Source organism: Odontomachus brunneus, unplaced genomic scaffold, assembly GCF_010583005.1.
Source record: "Odontomachus brunneus isolate Ranch 3 - 2012 unplaced genomic scaffold, Obru_v1 Obru_scaffold_035, whole genome shotgun sequence".
Taxonomy (NCBI): Eukaryota; Metazoa; Arthropoda; class Insecta; order Hymenoptera; family Formicidae; genus Odontomachus; species Odontomachus brunneus.
In genome coordinates this window covers 182,659-198,699 of record NW_022639485.1, presented here as the reverse complement: position 1 = coordinate 198,699, position 16,041 = coordinate 182,659, and the positions used below count along the sequence as shown (strand labels likewise).

Genomic DNA, 16,041 nt, shown 5'->3' with positions numbered 1-16,041 from the left:
ACCCCGTTACACTTCTATCCGAACCTCCGGCCTCCCGTCGATGCAAACAGTTAACGAGAAAAGTAATCCAATTTTGATCCGGCAACGGAGTAACGCGATCGGGACGCGCGCAGTTACCTCTCGTATTGCTGTTTGCGATTTTTCCATTGTTGGAAGTAAAAATACCGAGCATCAAGTCTCCCTCTCCTTTTCTCTGTCTTTTGTTATTTAAGATATCTTTTAAGGGAATGCTGAGGCTGAAAACTTTACCGACAGAACACTGACATTTTTTTTCAAAGTTTACGTCGTATTGGTTACACAGAATTACAAATTTACAACTTTTACGCAATAAAAGTACGTGCAAAGATAAATTAGAGTATTGCTCGACATGTGACGAAAACGAACAAAAAAATTTTTAATGTAAAATCTCAATCTGTCAGCATAATATTTGCTTGATCCAAAAGTTTCGCAGGTTGTACATGCCGAAAGTGTGGATGCTCCAAACAGAGCAATTTTGAAAAACATTGCTTTACCTTCGCATCTGCCTTTAAAAGCTTAAAAATATCGAAAAAGTTTGCAGAAAAATTTCTACACATATATGGTTAAGTTTTCCATTGAATATGGTAAAACAAAGCTACACACATTCATGTAAATTCTGTATATACAAGAAATACAAAAAAGATAGCGTGATTATGTTAGTAACGATCGTCTCTGCATTATCGACATTGTTCGAGTTCGTCATCGATTCCAGCATCCCCTTAAAAGATCGTATCGATAAGTGAGACGATATTTGAATTTGGAGTCAGATGAATTTTTTTTCAGTAAATCGTGATTGCAAGTAAATGTCACGTGTGTCATGTGACTCAATTGAAAAATTCAGATTTGATTCTAAATTTAGAGTATCTCATGTGAGAAATAAGATTCAAGTAAGTTCCACTTCGCAATAAATATGGTAAGCCTGTAGCCTTCCGCTTTAAGAAAACTATAATGTGATTTCTCGACAAAAGGCGTGTGCAAACTTCTACTTTTATTTTTACGACTTTTGACAGCGCGAGAAATATCTTTTGCTAGAAATGATGTTACTATTTAGGTTTTAGTGCGAAAAACTTATTATTCTTTAAAGTTACAGTCAGTATACCCTTTACTGAAACACCTTTAATGAAAATCTCGCTGAATCAGTCAATAATAGCTGTTCGTTATCATTGGTGTAATTTGCTAAAACGGTCAAATCGTTACATCGTCGTTACATGCAAATCACATGGAAGCCACTAATTCCATCTCCACAAATACAAAAAGTTGAATTTGGCATAGCATATAACAAATTCATATACTACAGATTTTGCACACACAGTGAAATCTTATTTCCACTAGTTAAAATCAGTGAAATGTAGGACGGAGCATTAAAACGAGTGTTTCTGCTGAAAACCAGCGAGTTCATCGATTCATTATTGTTCATTGATTTTTCGTTATTATTCATTGAATATTTATTGATTATTCGTGAAATATTCCCTTTAGTGGCTCAATCAAGCATTTATTCACTTTAGTAGAGTACATTTATTATGGAGCACTAATACAGTTCTCAATCCTGTGAGTGACGTCATTTTAATTCGGTAATTAATTAATTCGACGGTTTAAGCGCGCGTTGCTCGTTATTGACTCTCGTACATACACGCGTACGTACTCGGCGTACCCCATTCCGTAATGGAAGGAACTCACGAAGAAAAAGCAATCTCGCGGGAAGGGACTACGGCGAAGTCGAGCCAAGTCCCATAAGGAGCCCGGTTCCCGCGTCCTACCGGTTTATCCCCGACACTCATGGGAAGATCGCTTGCGACGACGACGATCTGTGTCGCGTGTGTGCGACGAGTCGTGATTCGGCCTCGCCGGGGAGCTTAACTCGATTACGCGCGTCTCGCAACACAATTTCAGCGATTCGATATCGAGGATACCGCGAGACAGCCGATCGTCGTCGTTCAAACCACGATCTCGATCGAGAGAACGCAAAGAATTGCATTCGTCTTTCTGACGTTCCACATTATCTGTTTGCACAGTCAGATAATTGAGCTCCGTTAATAATCGTTACTTGAAAGCTCTCCCGCGCAAAATATTCCGATCTGAATTTACAATAAGATTGGAATATTTTACATGAATATATTATAATAATTATAATCATATATTATAATAAATGTATACGACGTTACGTTTATAATCGTGTTTCAGCTCGTATCTAACTCAAAACTTTCAATTTTTTCTCTTTTAAGGGGAGGTTTCACGTTTAGATAATCGAAAAATCGGAAGTTTTCAAACTTTTTTCAAAACAATGAATAGAAATATCAACCTAGGGTTTTGACCATACTATTTATCGTTATTTTAAGCATAAAAAATAATTTTTATTTAAAAAAGTTGGAATTCCATCGTCCAGAATTTTTGTGCTAAGCACAGTGTCGCCGGAACGTCTCACTGGTGAACGACATTACAGCTCGTGTAATAATTTGAAAGAAATGGGACGAGAAAATTTAAGAATAGTATAAAATTTTCTGGAGGATAAACCTGAATCCTTTGGAAAATTTCCAAAATTAGTATTTTTCCCAGCGCACTAAATAGGGAAAGGGGAAGAGAAAAAGAGAGAGAAAGAAGAAATGACTTGAAACCAGGAAGTGTAGCCATTTCCTTAAATTTTTATTTCCTGCGTATAGCAAAGATTCATCCTCCAGCAAATTTAATATCACAACTTTTAAATGTACGATGAAGTTATACAATGATGAAGGACGGAGAGGAAGTAGCGCAGGAAGAGTGATTTGTTCGTCCCGATGAAAATTCGCGTTCGATCATCTCGTTAATCCGACTCGTGTCGTTGGCCCCGCCGGGACATACACATCTTTCATCGTGATTTCACGTCGCTATTTGCTGCTTTACCTTGAACACGGTGCGGCTGCGATTTCGGGTGCCCGCAAAGCCGCGAATAAATCGACGCGCCTGGCGCAGCAGCTAAGGCGATTAAAGCGATGACGAGTCCGGTAATTACTTGGCGAGGTGTCGCAAAGGATTACGAGCCGACGGTCCGTCGCAGTGTGCGTGAAGGTGCGTGAGCGAGTGTGGGTGGGTACGTGCGTGCGTTTTAAACATCCGCGCGACGACCACGGCGCGCCTCCGCATTTATCCCCGGCGTTTTCCGGAGTGCCCTCGAGGAAACCGCCCTTTTCATTGGACGGATCGTTTCATCCCTCTCCGAAAACGCGCGCGTTATTCGTGCCGACCTCTCCGAAACGGTAATCACGAAGTTGAAGTAGAGTCGTGCCCGAGGAGAGGAGAAGAGAGGAGAGGAGAGGAGGATGAGGATGAGGATGGTGGACGAAGTGGCGGAAGGAGGGGTAGAAGCCCGCGGGATGTTTCCTGTTTCGAGCCTAACAATGGCACTTTTCCCCGAGCGACTTGCGTTGCGCTTGGAGAGCGATTTTCTCCGCGACTCCGCCGCTCGTACAACGACGAATTTTAGGCATGTACCGGCACGCTCGATTAACCCTTCCTCTTAACCCCGCCCACCCTATCCGTTCTCTGTAGCAAACGCGTCGCTGGTACGGCGAGTTAGGCTCGTATTAATAGTTGTTGTTTGAAACTCTTCTCTCGAGCGAAATACTTGGATTTGTGTTTAGAGTTGGATCCAAATTTTTCAGTTAAATAATGATTACAGATCTCATGCTAGACATATCGTATGATTCAATTGAATTCAACTTTGAATTAGAATCTGACAAGGGAACATAGGCAACCTGAAAATTCAGAAACATTGTGTGCAAGTAGAGTAGTACATCCATAACATAAAACTTTTTTTTTTCTGCTAAATTTCGATTTAAAGGGGTGAAACCATCTTTCGAAAAAACATAACATTTTTATTTTTAGCGAATATTTCTTAAAATACAACGCATATGAAAAAATAGTTTGTATAAAAGTGATAGAATATTTTATACTCTTTGCAACGATGTATTCAAATTTTGCAAAAATGAAAAATTGTTGAACCCCCTTTCCCCACTCATTGGTTTCGAGGGGTGGTTTCACCTCCTTAAATCGAAATTTAGCAGAAACAAAAAATAGTTTTATATTATGGATGTACTACTCTATTTGCACACAATGTTTCAGAATTTTCTGAATTTTCGGCTTGCCTATGTTTCCTTGTGAATTCTTACGAGATAAGTTTCCAGTAATAACTACTAAACAAACTACTTTTTTTAGACCAAATAAGCAACAATACTCGGAAATTGATTTAGAGAAAACTATTAAATAAATGTGACTTCATTTTCGCATAAAACAATTATAAATTATTTTTTTATGTAAATATATTACTTAATGGCATATATAAAATTTAGACATATTTACGCTGTAGTTTCCTTCAAATAAATTCCCAAATATTGTTTCCGCTTTCTTGTGACTTTAAAAAAACAATTTGTCCTCTTAATACGACCGTTAGTTACCGTAAAGAATTATCGTTGAATTTTTACGGTGCGACAACGTCGAGATTTTTCGATAATTTGCGCTAATAATTCATGATTTTGGCTGCGGAGATAATCTCAATCATTTACCCTTAATTCGCAGTCGAAAGACTACAACGGAAAATTAAGAAAAATTAATTAAATCACTCCCGAGATTGTGACAACTCACGGCTAATCACAAATCCACCAACCTACACTAAATAAAAAATACTTGAAAATTTATTTGTGTGTGTGTGTATAACTCAAAAGTTTATTTTGCAGAAATAAATTTTATTTCCCAGAAAATAAACTTTACACCCAAACAAATAAATGTTGAAGTATTTTTTTCTCAGTGCACACACACGCAGGCACGCATAGGCGCATGTTTTGCGAATGAAGAAGAGGGAGAAGTGACGGAATCGCTTCCGAAGCGAGCCGAAACTGCCAGTGAGTACGTTTTGAGCAAACATCGCGAGCGTCGCGCAACGCTGGCGGCGAACAAAAGCCGCTCGGGACAAGTACAGTAATTTCCGCGCTTAATTTAGCACTCGACACTCGCTAATGCAAACGTGCGAGCGCGCGGGGAGTCGCGTGTTCACCCTCTGCGCGGCGAGAGAACACAATGTCTTCGGCTTGGTGCCTGAGCGCCGGCCGGGCTTTTGTGTACGTAGCTCGTTGTCTCTCGGATTCTCAAAACTAAATTGCATTTACCGGAAACTCCTCTCCGGCGCAACGGCGTCTTGCGCCGCTTGCGAGTATTCCCTCCTCTCAAGCATGCTCGAGAGCCGCCGCGCGGCAGTACATACCCGGAAAACATTTCGCTCCCTTGCGGTCGTATTCCTGACGCATATTCATGCGTTAAGTACGCCTTTCTGATCCTCCAGCTGAAGCAACTTTTTTGCACGGGACGCTCGGCTCTAAGAAAAACACGCAACTTGGAAAGAAAAGAGTGTGCTTAGCGTTCTTCGAATATGCGCCCCTCTTGCTTCCTTCCGTCGATCGCCGCTGCCGTTATCGTCGACGGGGAAAACGGACGGCGTGTATCGGTGAGCGGAACTCGCGTTTCGCGATTTCTTCTCCAAGACTCGGCAAGTGCGACTCTCGTCGCTGGAAAAGTCGGCGAGAGAGGGTGCCGCGAACGCAACTTTCCTACAACGTGAAACGTTCGGTAGCAGGCACTCTTGCGCGGATTTGATCAAATATTAAGGTGTATGGGGATTAAGAAAATGAACAATAAATCCCCATGTAACTTAACATTTGATTAAATCGTGCAAGTGTGCCGACCAATGGCAGAATATCGGCTACTTGGCGTTTTACTCTACTCAGAATCTTTGCTTCCCGACTTTAAAAAATTTAGAGAAACTTAGGGGAGAAAAAAATATTAAAAATGCTTATTCAAGACTAACAATATATTTACTTGCGCTAATACTTACATTGAGAAAAAGTTTCTTTCAAATAGCAAAACATATTTTTCTAAAACGTTGCTTATCATAAAAGCAATTATTATCACATCGAGAGAAAAAAATGTTTAATGAATAAGAAATATTTACTCAATGAGAAAGTACTAATAACGTATCTACTTATACTAATACAAATATTTTTCAAAGTATACAAAGTATTCTTATAACCTTAGCTTTTCACGAGAGCAATTATTTACTCTATTTAAATAAAAGAATTTAGATCTCAATAAACATGTTATCAGTGTGTGTACTTACCGAATAAATAGTTCTTATTCTTTAAATATTTTTTTCTTAGTGTATAAACCAGATGACTGATTGAGATCAACCATGATCGGAATTCAAAACCATAGGATAAACTTTCAATCGAGTTCATCCACTCACTCGTACCACTCCCCGTTCATTCGCCCGTCATCCCGTCAACTTGTCAGTGTTCCCGACTAATCTGTTTGATTATCCGCTTGCTTACAGCGAAGGAACTGAAAGTATGCGGCAGCGCGAGCAGCGGCGGTGAGGTGTGCTGCTCGGCCGACATGGAATTGAGACTGCAGGCGCGAGCACGCGACAGCCACGAGAAGACTACCAAAGAAACACTCCACAAAATGCACCAGATACTGAACGCGCGAGCAAACAGGTTCCACAGTGAGTAGTACATCGTCTTCTTTTCCAATTTCGTCGATAAGGGAAACCCGCGGCGCGTGGCGCGCGTTCTTTTATTCGCCCGATGGGAATAGTGCGATTAGCACGCGTTCTCTCGACTCGATCAACGAGTGGAGCGAACGAACGAAGGAATAAACGACCAAAGAGCGACTAGGCGCAACGAAGTCTCTTTCGTGTCTCATCAATGTTACTAACGTCAAATTAGTTGAATTGAAACGACAGCTTAACTTATCAACGACAGGTTTCAGTATTCGTGCTAATCAGACATTAATGAAGTTTTACTTTTTAAGAAATTAAAATAGGATTTTCTTCCTTTTACTTATCGTGGGAACTGTCTAAAGCGATGACGATAAGCTTGTTAGTCGTGCGATTATAAAATATTAAATCTAAGTGCGATTACTTATGAATTAGATAGAAAAGAAGGATTTTTACGCCAAGAAATGTCTTGATTTTAAAATAGATTTATTCTGAAAACGCGCGAAATATTAAAAGACCTCTTCTAGATACGAGACGTGTTATCTCTCTTTCTCTCTCTTTTTCTCTGTCTGTCTGTCTGTCACTTTAGAAGGAGAGGAGGTTAAAATTAAATTTTCTATTTAATAATCGCGATTAACAAGCTCCTCTCGTGTCCCCGATACAAACTCCAATGTAAACCGTTCTTCTGTTTTCCATCTCACCATTTTATTCGCTTTATACCGGTGAAACTTTTTAATCGCCTTATTCAAATCCTTTTAATCCACTTATTCGAAAGTAACTCGCCGTGCTCATACATTCAGCATCCGGAAGCAAAGCCAATATTTCATAGTAAGAGACCCGAGTTCCCGCCAGTCGGAAAGTTTTTCCTTTTATACATTCGAAACAATCTTTTCGAAGGACCGCGATCTTTCTTGCGTAAGTACTTGTCATATTGTCATATTCTTATTACACGTAAATTATTGAATGCGATTGTACGTTTAAATCCTGTTGTATCTCACATATCCTATCTTACACAAATATAGTATATACGGAAAAAAGTATACATTCAAGTAAATGTTACTTCTTTCTTTCATAATTATTATTCGGTCATTTGCAAATCCATCACATAAGTTGATCACAAGCATCAGATTTATTCAAAATATATTTGGAGTCCTAGAAAGCTTAGTATTTCAATCAAAAATATAAAGTTGAAAAAAAATTCGCTTTGTCTCCTCTTATTACAGAGTCGAGTAAACTTTTTTTTCGATAAGTTTTTACTATAAGTCCGAATGTCTTGGCGTGAATTTTGACAAAGAGAATACATTCTTCTTGCGAGTACATAATAAATTAATACAATGTATTCATATAGTAATAAATTGAGTACATAATAATGAGACTTTGAGAACGTATTAATAATTCTGAAATTCGTGATGTCTATTTTAAGATATCGACAAGAAAATATTCTTCGTTGAAGAGTTAATCATCACTCAAAGGAAGGAAAGTAAACTGAGTAAACTTGCTTTTCTTACCGGCGGAATAATATATTTTTTTCAGCAGTGCAGACAGTGGAGGTTACATTTTTAACCTATTGTATAGGTAAGGCTTGTGAGAGTGTCAAAAATAAATCTGCCGAAAGCGTCGAAGAGAAGGGCCTCGAAGCACGAGAGATCTCCCGCGGGGAGAGTAACCCGTCGTCTTTTATCTCCACTACACGCGCGGTCCACCCCCGCAAGTAGTCGAGCAGTTTAATCGGCCGGACGTCACGCGGAAGATCACCCTCGGTGAATACCCAGACCCTCGGGGCATTCCGCGCGAAACTTTTTAACCGACATGCTCGAAACACAATGCTCGATCGAACGCACACACTCGCGCATCTTGCGCGCCCCGCGAGCTGGCTTGTTGCGAAGGAGGCGCCAGAGGGGGTGGAGAATGAAACGAGGTTTCAGGAGTAACGAAGGCTGCGCGGGGGTGTGTGCGCTGCGGAAGTGGATGTCGACGACGAGTTCTCGCTGGAGGCGCTCCTCTCCGAGAGCACAGGCTCGCGAGGTTCTTTCTAATTAAAGAGGAACCGCAGGGTGCAACGTACACGAGAGGAGGGTGCACGAGAGCCGCACGCACGTGCTCTCTTGTGCAGATACGGTGTTGTGCGTGCAGGCTCTCAAGGAGGCACCTGGCACGCGAGGCTGTGCTGTGCAAACATATCGACTCGATTGTGCCAACATGCAGCGGGGAAGGGGTGGAATAAAAATATCGAAGGAAAATAATGACAGTGCGTCGAAAGTTGTGCGGAGAGATAATAGTTTTCTTTGAGAATGAACGAAGAGACAGAAAGAAGCGAGGAAAAATTGTTACGTTGATTGCACCAGTAAAAAAGAAAAAAGGAAGGGAAGATGACAGGTACAGTGTAGAAGGGTACAGTGACGAATCATTTTATTGTCGAGTGTGCAATTCTGGAGTATCTCTCGTTTAATTCGGAGCGCCTAAAATCGTCATCAATACTAGAATGCACGGAAACAACAACCCTCCTTAGATTCCTGAAAAGTTCACTTTGATGCGATACATTGAGAAACAGAAACTTGATCATTTATTTGTGTGATATAAAGTTTATTTTGCAGAAATAAATGTTTAAAGTCACAAGAGATTTTTTTTCTAAACTACGGGAAACAGAAACGACGACGAGAAAACCTTAGAAAGGAGTCAACACGACTCCATCGGGCATTCTAGTATTAACTAGTGAAACGATTCTAATGAAATGACGAGGTTTTCATTAACGACAACTTAGTCGAAGACTGAAGACAAACGCGTCAGAAAGGAGAGGTAAATTTCCCGGAGAAGAATATCGATTTCCCGCGTCAAATCGTACGTCAGATTCGCATGGTGAAAGCGAAAACGATGAATCCAGAAGCACCTCGTACATCTTACCGACTCCATTCCGGAGATAAGAGCCGGCTGCGCGCCGCAAATAAAGACGTCCTTATTGATTTGTTATTTGGCGATTTATGGGGGAAGAAATTTGTCACGCCTGCTGGCGCCGTAAATGGTACGAGGGATCATCAGGATATCCGCCGTTCCCGCTCGTTTCCTCGTGTTTGCACGCCACAGCTCCGCCGATCTAGAGTGTTTCCGCGTATTCGCATTTGCATACACCTTTTAGATATCCGAATCCCAGGGTCGAAGTGCCTGAAATTTGATTTGCCTGAGTTTGCCCGACGTTTGCGAATATACGCGATTCAATATCCGCACAGTACGACGTACGAACGCATACATATTCATACCCCGCCGCCCTTCAATACCGCTTTATCGTTTATACGTGACTTTCCAATTCATCCCTGATTTTGTTTCACCCGATAACACGTCGCCGGCATTATCACGCCGCACGCATCGAGATAAATGTTAATTAAATAAGTAATAATATCCGCGATACACATTCCGCCCGTGAGATTTTTGTATCCCATGCACGCGTTCGTGTGTAATTTAACGAGGCGATTAATCACGACAAACGTCAATAATTGAAACATGATACTTTGTATCTGCCACAAAATGGCTATTCTCGAATTTTTAACACTCAGCAAACTCACGATTTTCTCTATCTCGAGTTGTTTAAGGCTCCTGGGGAGTCGCATCATCCATCTCTTTTTAACGACAGAAGCGAGAAAACGCATGCTAAAAATTCTTGCAAACGTCGAGATAAATAGATATATTCACAAAACGACATTTGAAATCGATTAAATACACCTCTAAAATACTCCGTATACTTTCCTTTTATTCTAAAAATCAATAGATAATCGGAAAATTAATATGACAAGATAATAAGGAAATTAGGTTAGAAAAGACGATTGCACGTCACATTTATTTTATAATTATCTGTTGATTGTTAGAACAAAAGGAAAGTATACGGAGTATTTTAGAGGTGTACTTAATCGATCGCAAATGTTGTTTTAAATGGATATATCTGTTTATCTCGACGTACTTTGCAGGAATTTTTCCTCGCTTCTGACGTCATTAAAAAGAGATGGATGATGCGACTCCCCAGGAGCCTCAAGAACGTTTCACTTTCGATTGAAATCTTAACTCTCACATGGCACACTTCTTTTCAGCAATTAAAAGCACCGTAAAAGTGCCGATGCAAATGCCATGCCATATGAAGGTCAAAACATTCAAGAATACAGATCAAATTCGGAGCAAAGTAAATTTGTAAAATGAGTTTTCTGTTTCTTCCAAGAGCTTTCGATTTCGCATGCACGAAGCATCACGCTTTCCTTAGTTATCAGTTTCTGGTCGTTATCGTTGTTGTGTCAAATAAATATGTATAACATGCATCGATCGAGCTGTATTCGAGGTGAAAACTCTTGGTGCGGAATATGGACTTTTTGTCTACCGGCGCATTTTATTTGTTCGACTTCCTTCCGGCCGTTCGCGCTTCCATTATCTTCTATCGCGCCGATACGAACGCGCACGCTATCTGTGAGTCTACCCGGCGGATGACAAAGGGCGCCTTTATCCGGGACACGGTTTACGTCTGTAACTTTGCGCGCGGCAAACAGACGCGATTGCATCGAGTCGTCGTCTGCTGCGCTACAATTAATAGGCAGATATAATGCGAGCGGGAGCGCGCGACTACTCCCGCGCCGTAATTAGCGCCGGTACCGGCAGGTAACGTTAACAACTCGCGCAATATCTGAATGCCCCCCTCCCGGGATGCCGAGCGCGGTGATTATTCCCCCGAAGCCGTTTCGAGTACTTATCCGTTGCTATAAGCGCCAGCTGCGAAGAGCAAGTCCCCGCGAAGCGGAGTCAACTTCCTCGAGAGGATACCACCGTGCATAATGGGATCTCGCGTAATCTCTCACGTGCGTTTAAATAATCAAACTTACCGTGTAACCTTTCGCGTATCTTCCACGGAGCTCCGCCCAGTTGGTATCCCGCAACCCGCAGAAAAATATATACCGCACAGTAAATGTTGTTACTCGCTTTAGATATTTTATTTTTAGACAAGATCCACGCGCGCTGCAATGAAGCAGCTAAAGTAATCTCTCACGTATGTTTGAATAATTAAATTGCCATGCATCTTCCACGTATCTTCCGTAGCGCTCCACTTCGTCCGGTGTTCCGCAAAGAAAGAGAGAGAGAGAGAATTTCGCGACTTCTCACCTCGCATGAATTATTGCTGAAGCAGATTTTGATAAAAATTCACAATGAGATGCAATGTCGCAATGAGACAGCTAAAATATAATCACTAATGTTTTTTTAATTAAATTTCGCGCACTGAGAGAACTAAATGGGTTGGTCTAACTAAAAGTATAGTTGTTTTAAGCCCTAATTATATTCTTTGTAGTAAAATGTAATAGTAACATGTACATACAAGGTTATTATCACTAACATTACAATAAAATTTAATTAAAATTTAATTAAAAATATCTTTTTACCATAATACAAATGTCAAACATTTTTTCTAAGATTATATCTTTCGCGGCATTTTACTTCATTCTTTGAGCTTTGACTTTAATTTGTTTATTGATCTTTTGCACAAATAGTGTACGAAGCATGAATAATACAATATTGAAATTGGGCTAAAAGGCCAAAAAGAATGACAACAGTTGATGTCATTGTGAACATATGAAAGAGAGATAAAATTGAGCAAATTACTATAAATTTTGTCTTTTCATTCTTCGCGTGAAAATTACAAAATAAACAGAAATTCATGCGCGTTAGGACGAGAGCTAAAGCCAAGAGATCGGAATAAATCGGGATAAATCGTGAAAGATGAGATTCACTGAACATAAAGTGTCTCTCACGAGACCGCGTTCCCGCGTCGGCTGTACAAACGGCGGGAACTCCCGCGCGCGAGGACAATTTGCGACCTCAGCTCTTCGGCGCCGTGAAGGGCATATCGTCGCGTTGCGCAGAAATCTATGTGCATAAGTTACGGCGAGAATTCCACGGGTCCTTCGCCGTCGTATCAGCGTATAGAATATCGATGAACGTGGAAAATCGCATTGTCTCGGAGGCGCACCGCCTCCGCCCTTCTCAATGTACAGGGTGTCCCGCAGCAGGATATCTGTATCTTGCGATTCGCCAGGAAAAATCACGTGCGACAAGGTCGACTAATATCCTCCAAATAGCCGAGATACTTTTTAATCAGAAGGCAAATTCGCATTTGCGAAAACTTCCTTGCAAAATTTCTCCGAGCACATTTCCAAAAATTCGCACGTCTTGTTTGTATTTATGTAAAATCCGATTTTTTATTATTTTGTAAAATACCTCTTTTCCTTGCTTTTTTAATTTTAAAAACAAAAGCGTGAAGTACTATTCAAGTGTGTTTTAATATTGATACAAAAACGAAAAATTTTGTATTATTTTGTAAAATACTTCCTTGCTTTTTTCAATTTAAAAGCAAAAGCATGAAAAATTCGAGCGTGTTATTGATTCTAATGTAAAATTCAGAAATTTTTTATTATTTTGCAAAATGCTTCTTCCTTTTTTTTAATTTGAGAGATTGAAGGCGAACGCATTAAGTTACCATTCGTTTTGGTACTGATGTAAAAATTTTTAAATTATTTTGTAAGATACTTTCTCTTTGAACTCCTCGGTTTGAGAGCGAAGGCATGAAATACCAATTCGATCCCAAACATATGTAATCGAACGTCCTGTCGCGGCACGCCCTATATAAACGACGGAAGATCCTGTCGGCTCCGTAAAGCCTCTATGAACTTCCATCGAGCGAAGTGCCGGTTAAAGTGGGTACGTACTTCGGCGTCAGGTCGAGATAGTAGGTGGTGATGGTGGTGGTGGAAGTACCTCAAAGGGGTCTCGCCGTGAAAGCGATGGAAAAGATGGGAAGATCAGGCGGGAAGCCTTCGGCGAAGTTGCACCGGCGAGTAATTTCGTTAGCCAGGATCGTTAGCCACCCGGGATGCTTCCCGGGTTAAGACGTGTCCTAATTTTCGCGTTAATTGCTGACACTACGGCGGTCTGGCGAGTCGATCCGTTCAAAGGACCCGTCTTCGATGGATGTTGATTCCAGGATTTTTGAAGTGTCGCAGATCCTAAAGAAGGAAAGTCGAGTTCTTCGCTATAGATCTATTCCGTAACTTTTAACGACAATGTCGTTATCGTTACGTTGTCGTTGCGTGGGTATAACATGTGGAAAAGCAATGTAATGACAACGCAAGGATAACGACCATGTCATTAAAAGTTACAGAATAGACTTATTGTGCGAGGAAAATGCAGAGCGCAATGTTAATCTTTCTCGGTATGAAGTCTATTTGATATATATGAAAATATTTACTTCCAATTACATAGAGAAATAATATGTAAAGTTCTTTTTTATATAAATTATTCTCAATTTGTCCTGCAGGAGTAAACCTATCAATAAAACTTTTTCTACTAAAAGACATAATACATTATTTCCATAATAGACTGCAATTCCTGAAATATAAACAGCAAATGAAACGCTAGAATAAAGAATTAAGACAAAATGTCGATACGTGAATAAAAGTTTTCCGGTTATAAAAAGTTCTATGTTGGTCAAATTCCCATTGCAGACCTTATCGCGCTCGAGTCAGCTGAGAATATTTCGATCTATATTTCCCGTCGTACTTTACTTTAAAGTCTGATAATAAAAATAAAATCTCATTCCGCGCGACAGAAAAGTTGTAGCGTAGCATTTACATGAGCCACTGCCTCATGACCTATTCCAGCAAAAAAAAGTCACTTCCGCGACAGAAAAAGAAATGCCACAGGCGCACGGCTATTAATAAAATATTCCCACGCGATATATTCCGAGGCCCCAATAGAACAAAACTAAATGTCATTCAACCAATATGCCATCGATTCGATCTGGCAGAAGAACAGCAACACCCTCGAGGAACAAAGCACAAACCAAGAGCGTGTACAACGCGAGCAAGATAAGCAGCGTTTTTCCGCCCTCGATCTGCCTCCGTCGCCACCGCCACCGCCACCTCCGCCTGAGCCCTCCGACGAACCTCCTTATCGTCACTTCAGCCGCGGGGAATGTGATTAAAATTCCTTTTAGCCCGGCCCCTCTCTGTCACGAGTCCGCGACGCCGACGCTCGGCGTCGCGTCGCGTCGCGTTGGGGTGCAAAAAGCGACGCGATCGACGAGAGGAGCGCCGGAGAACGGAGGAAAGGAGAAGCCAACACTCGGAGGTGGAAAAAGGGAGGTGGCTGGCTGTGTGGAAGACTCTGCTTGCCGCAAGTTCGTCGAGCTTTTAATTCGCTATACGACCAACCCCTGCCGACGACGACGATTCGCATCCTGAAATGCCGACTAATTTCCCGTTTCGCGCTCGGCCGCGATTTTCCGCCGCGAAGGGCGTCAAAGCGCCGGAAAGCTTGACAGGGTTGGAGGCGATAAGCCATTTCAAGATTTTCGCGCCGGTGGTTTCCTCTCTCGTTGTTGTGTCGTCGATATTGCCATTAGTTGCTGAAGTTGACGATGACAGTGTAGGCTAGCTCACACATTAATGAATACACTCACACATGCGCAATAAAAAAAATCAATATTCACAACTAGAAATTCACTTAGTAATCCTGGTTGATCCCACACAGTTATCTGGCTTGTATAAGGTAAAAAATGTCGAGTTTTTATTATTAATAAATCCTGATTAAGAACCGATAACATCACCTTGCACAAATCAGATAATTGATTGGAATCAATCTGATCAGAACCATGGGGCTTTAATCAGGTTGTTCCATGGGGTAAATTTCTAGTCGGGCAATGATTGCACCGTACGAGATGTCATTCACGATATCATTTCTGTTTGCAGCTTTTTTCAAGGATCTACTGTCAACCAGCAAGCGAGGTTTTCACGACATGTTCAAGAAAACCTATGGCATCCTCTACGAGCAGAACGCCTACGTCTTCACGGACTTCTTCCAAGAGCTAGAGAATTATTACGCGAAAGGAACGGTGAGTCTCTCTTTCTTGCATTTAAGTAGCTCCGACGTTCAAAGATAGTAACTCCGGAAACTCTTTCTCGCCGAAAATTCCGAAAATTTCGCCAGAGCGCCCCGTTGGCGATCCGGTATGAAGATAGTATTTGCGTTGCTAAGCGCATTTTCATTTACATAAAGGAAGGAACAAGAAAGAAAAGAGGAGGGAGCTCCTGAATAAAACAGCTCTTTTTTAATCTCTCGACAATTTGGTCTCACATGAAATCATGGCTCCCCAGCTTGCATCGAGCGAGAAGTCGTTTATTTCCCGTTTGATGTCACGCGTTGCCGCGTCCATTGCACCGGTGAAAATTGCAATCGCGCTTTAATTCTCTCCCGTCTTCTGCCGCGTCCTCTGCTTCGCTCCGTAGCGGTGGCCCCTCCGCCCGAAGCATTAAGCGCGAATAAATAAGACTGCGAGCTGTGAAGAAAATTTCCCGAGCTGTGCCGAGGCGTGTCTCGGGATTTAAAGTTTATTACAAGCCGTTCCGCGCAATTACGCTCGCCAACAACCTCTCTCTTTCTCTCTCTCTCTCTCTCTCTCTCTCTCTCTCTCTCTCTCTCTCTCTCTC

At 41.4% G+C, this 16,041-nt stretch overlaps 1 protein-coding gene across 4 annotated transcripts in view; it reads left to right on the top strand.

Moving 5' to 3' along the window:
- LOC116843728 (glypican-6) overlaps positions 1-16,041 on the top strand; it is a 223,027-nt gene that overhangs the window by 197,399 nt on the left and 9,587 nt on the right. For all 4 annotated transcript variants that reach the window (XM_032814418.1, XM_032814420.1, XM_032814421.1 and 1 more), the window contains exons 2-3: positions 6,371-6,541; positions 15,304-15,446. In XM_032814418.1, coding sequence (XP_032670309.1) covers positions 6,371-6,541; positions 15,304-15,446 — 314 coding nt within the window. The remainder of the gene's footprint in view (positions 1-6,370; positions 6,542-15,303; positions 15,447-16,041) is intronic.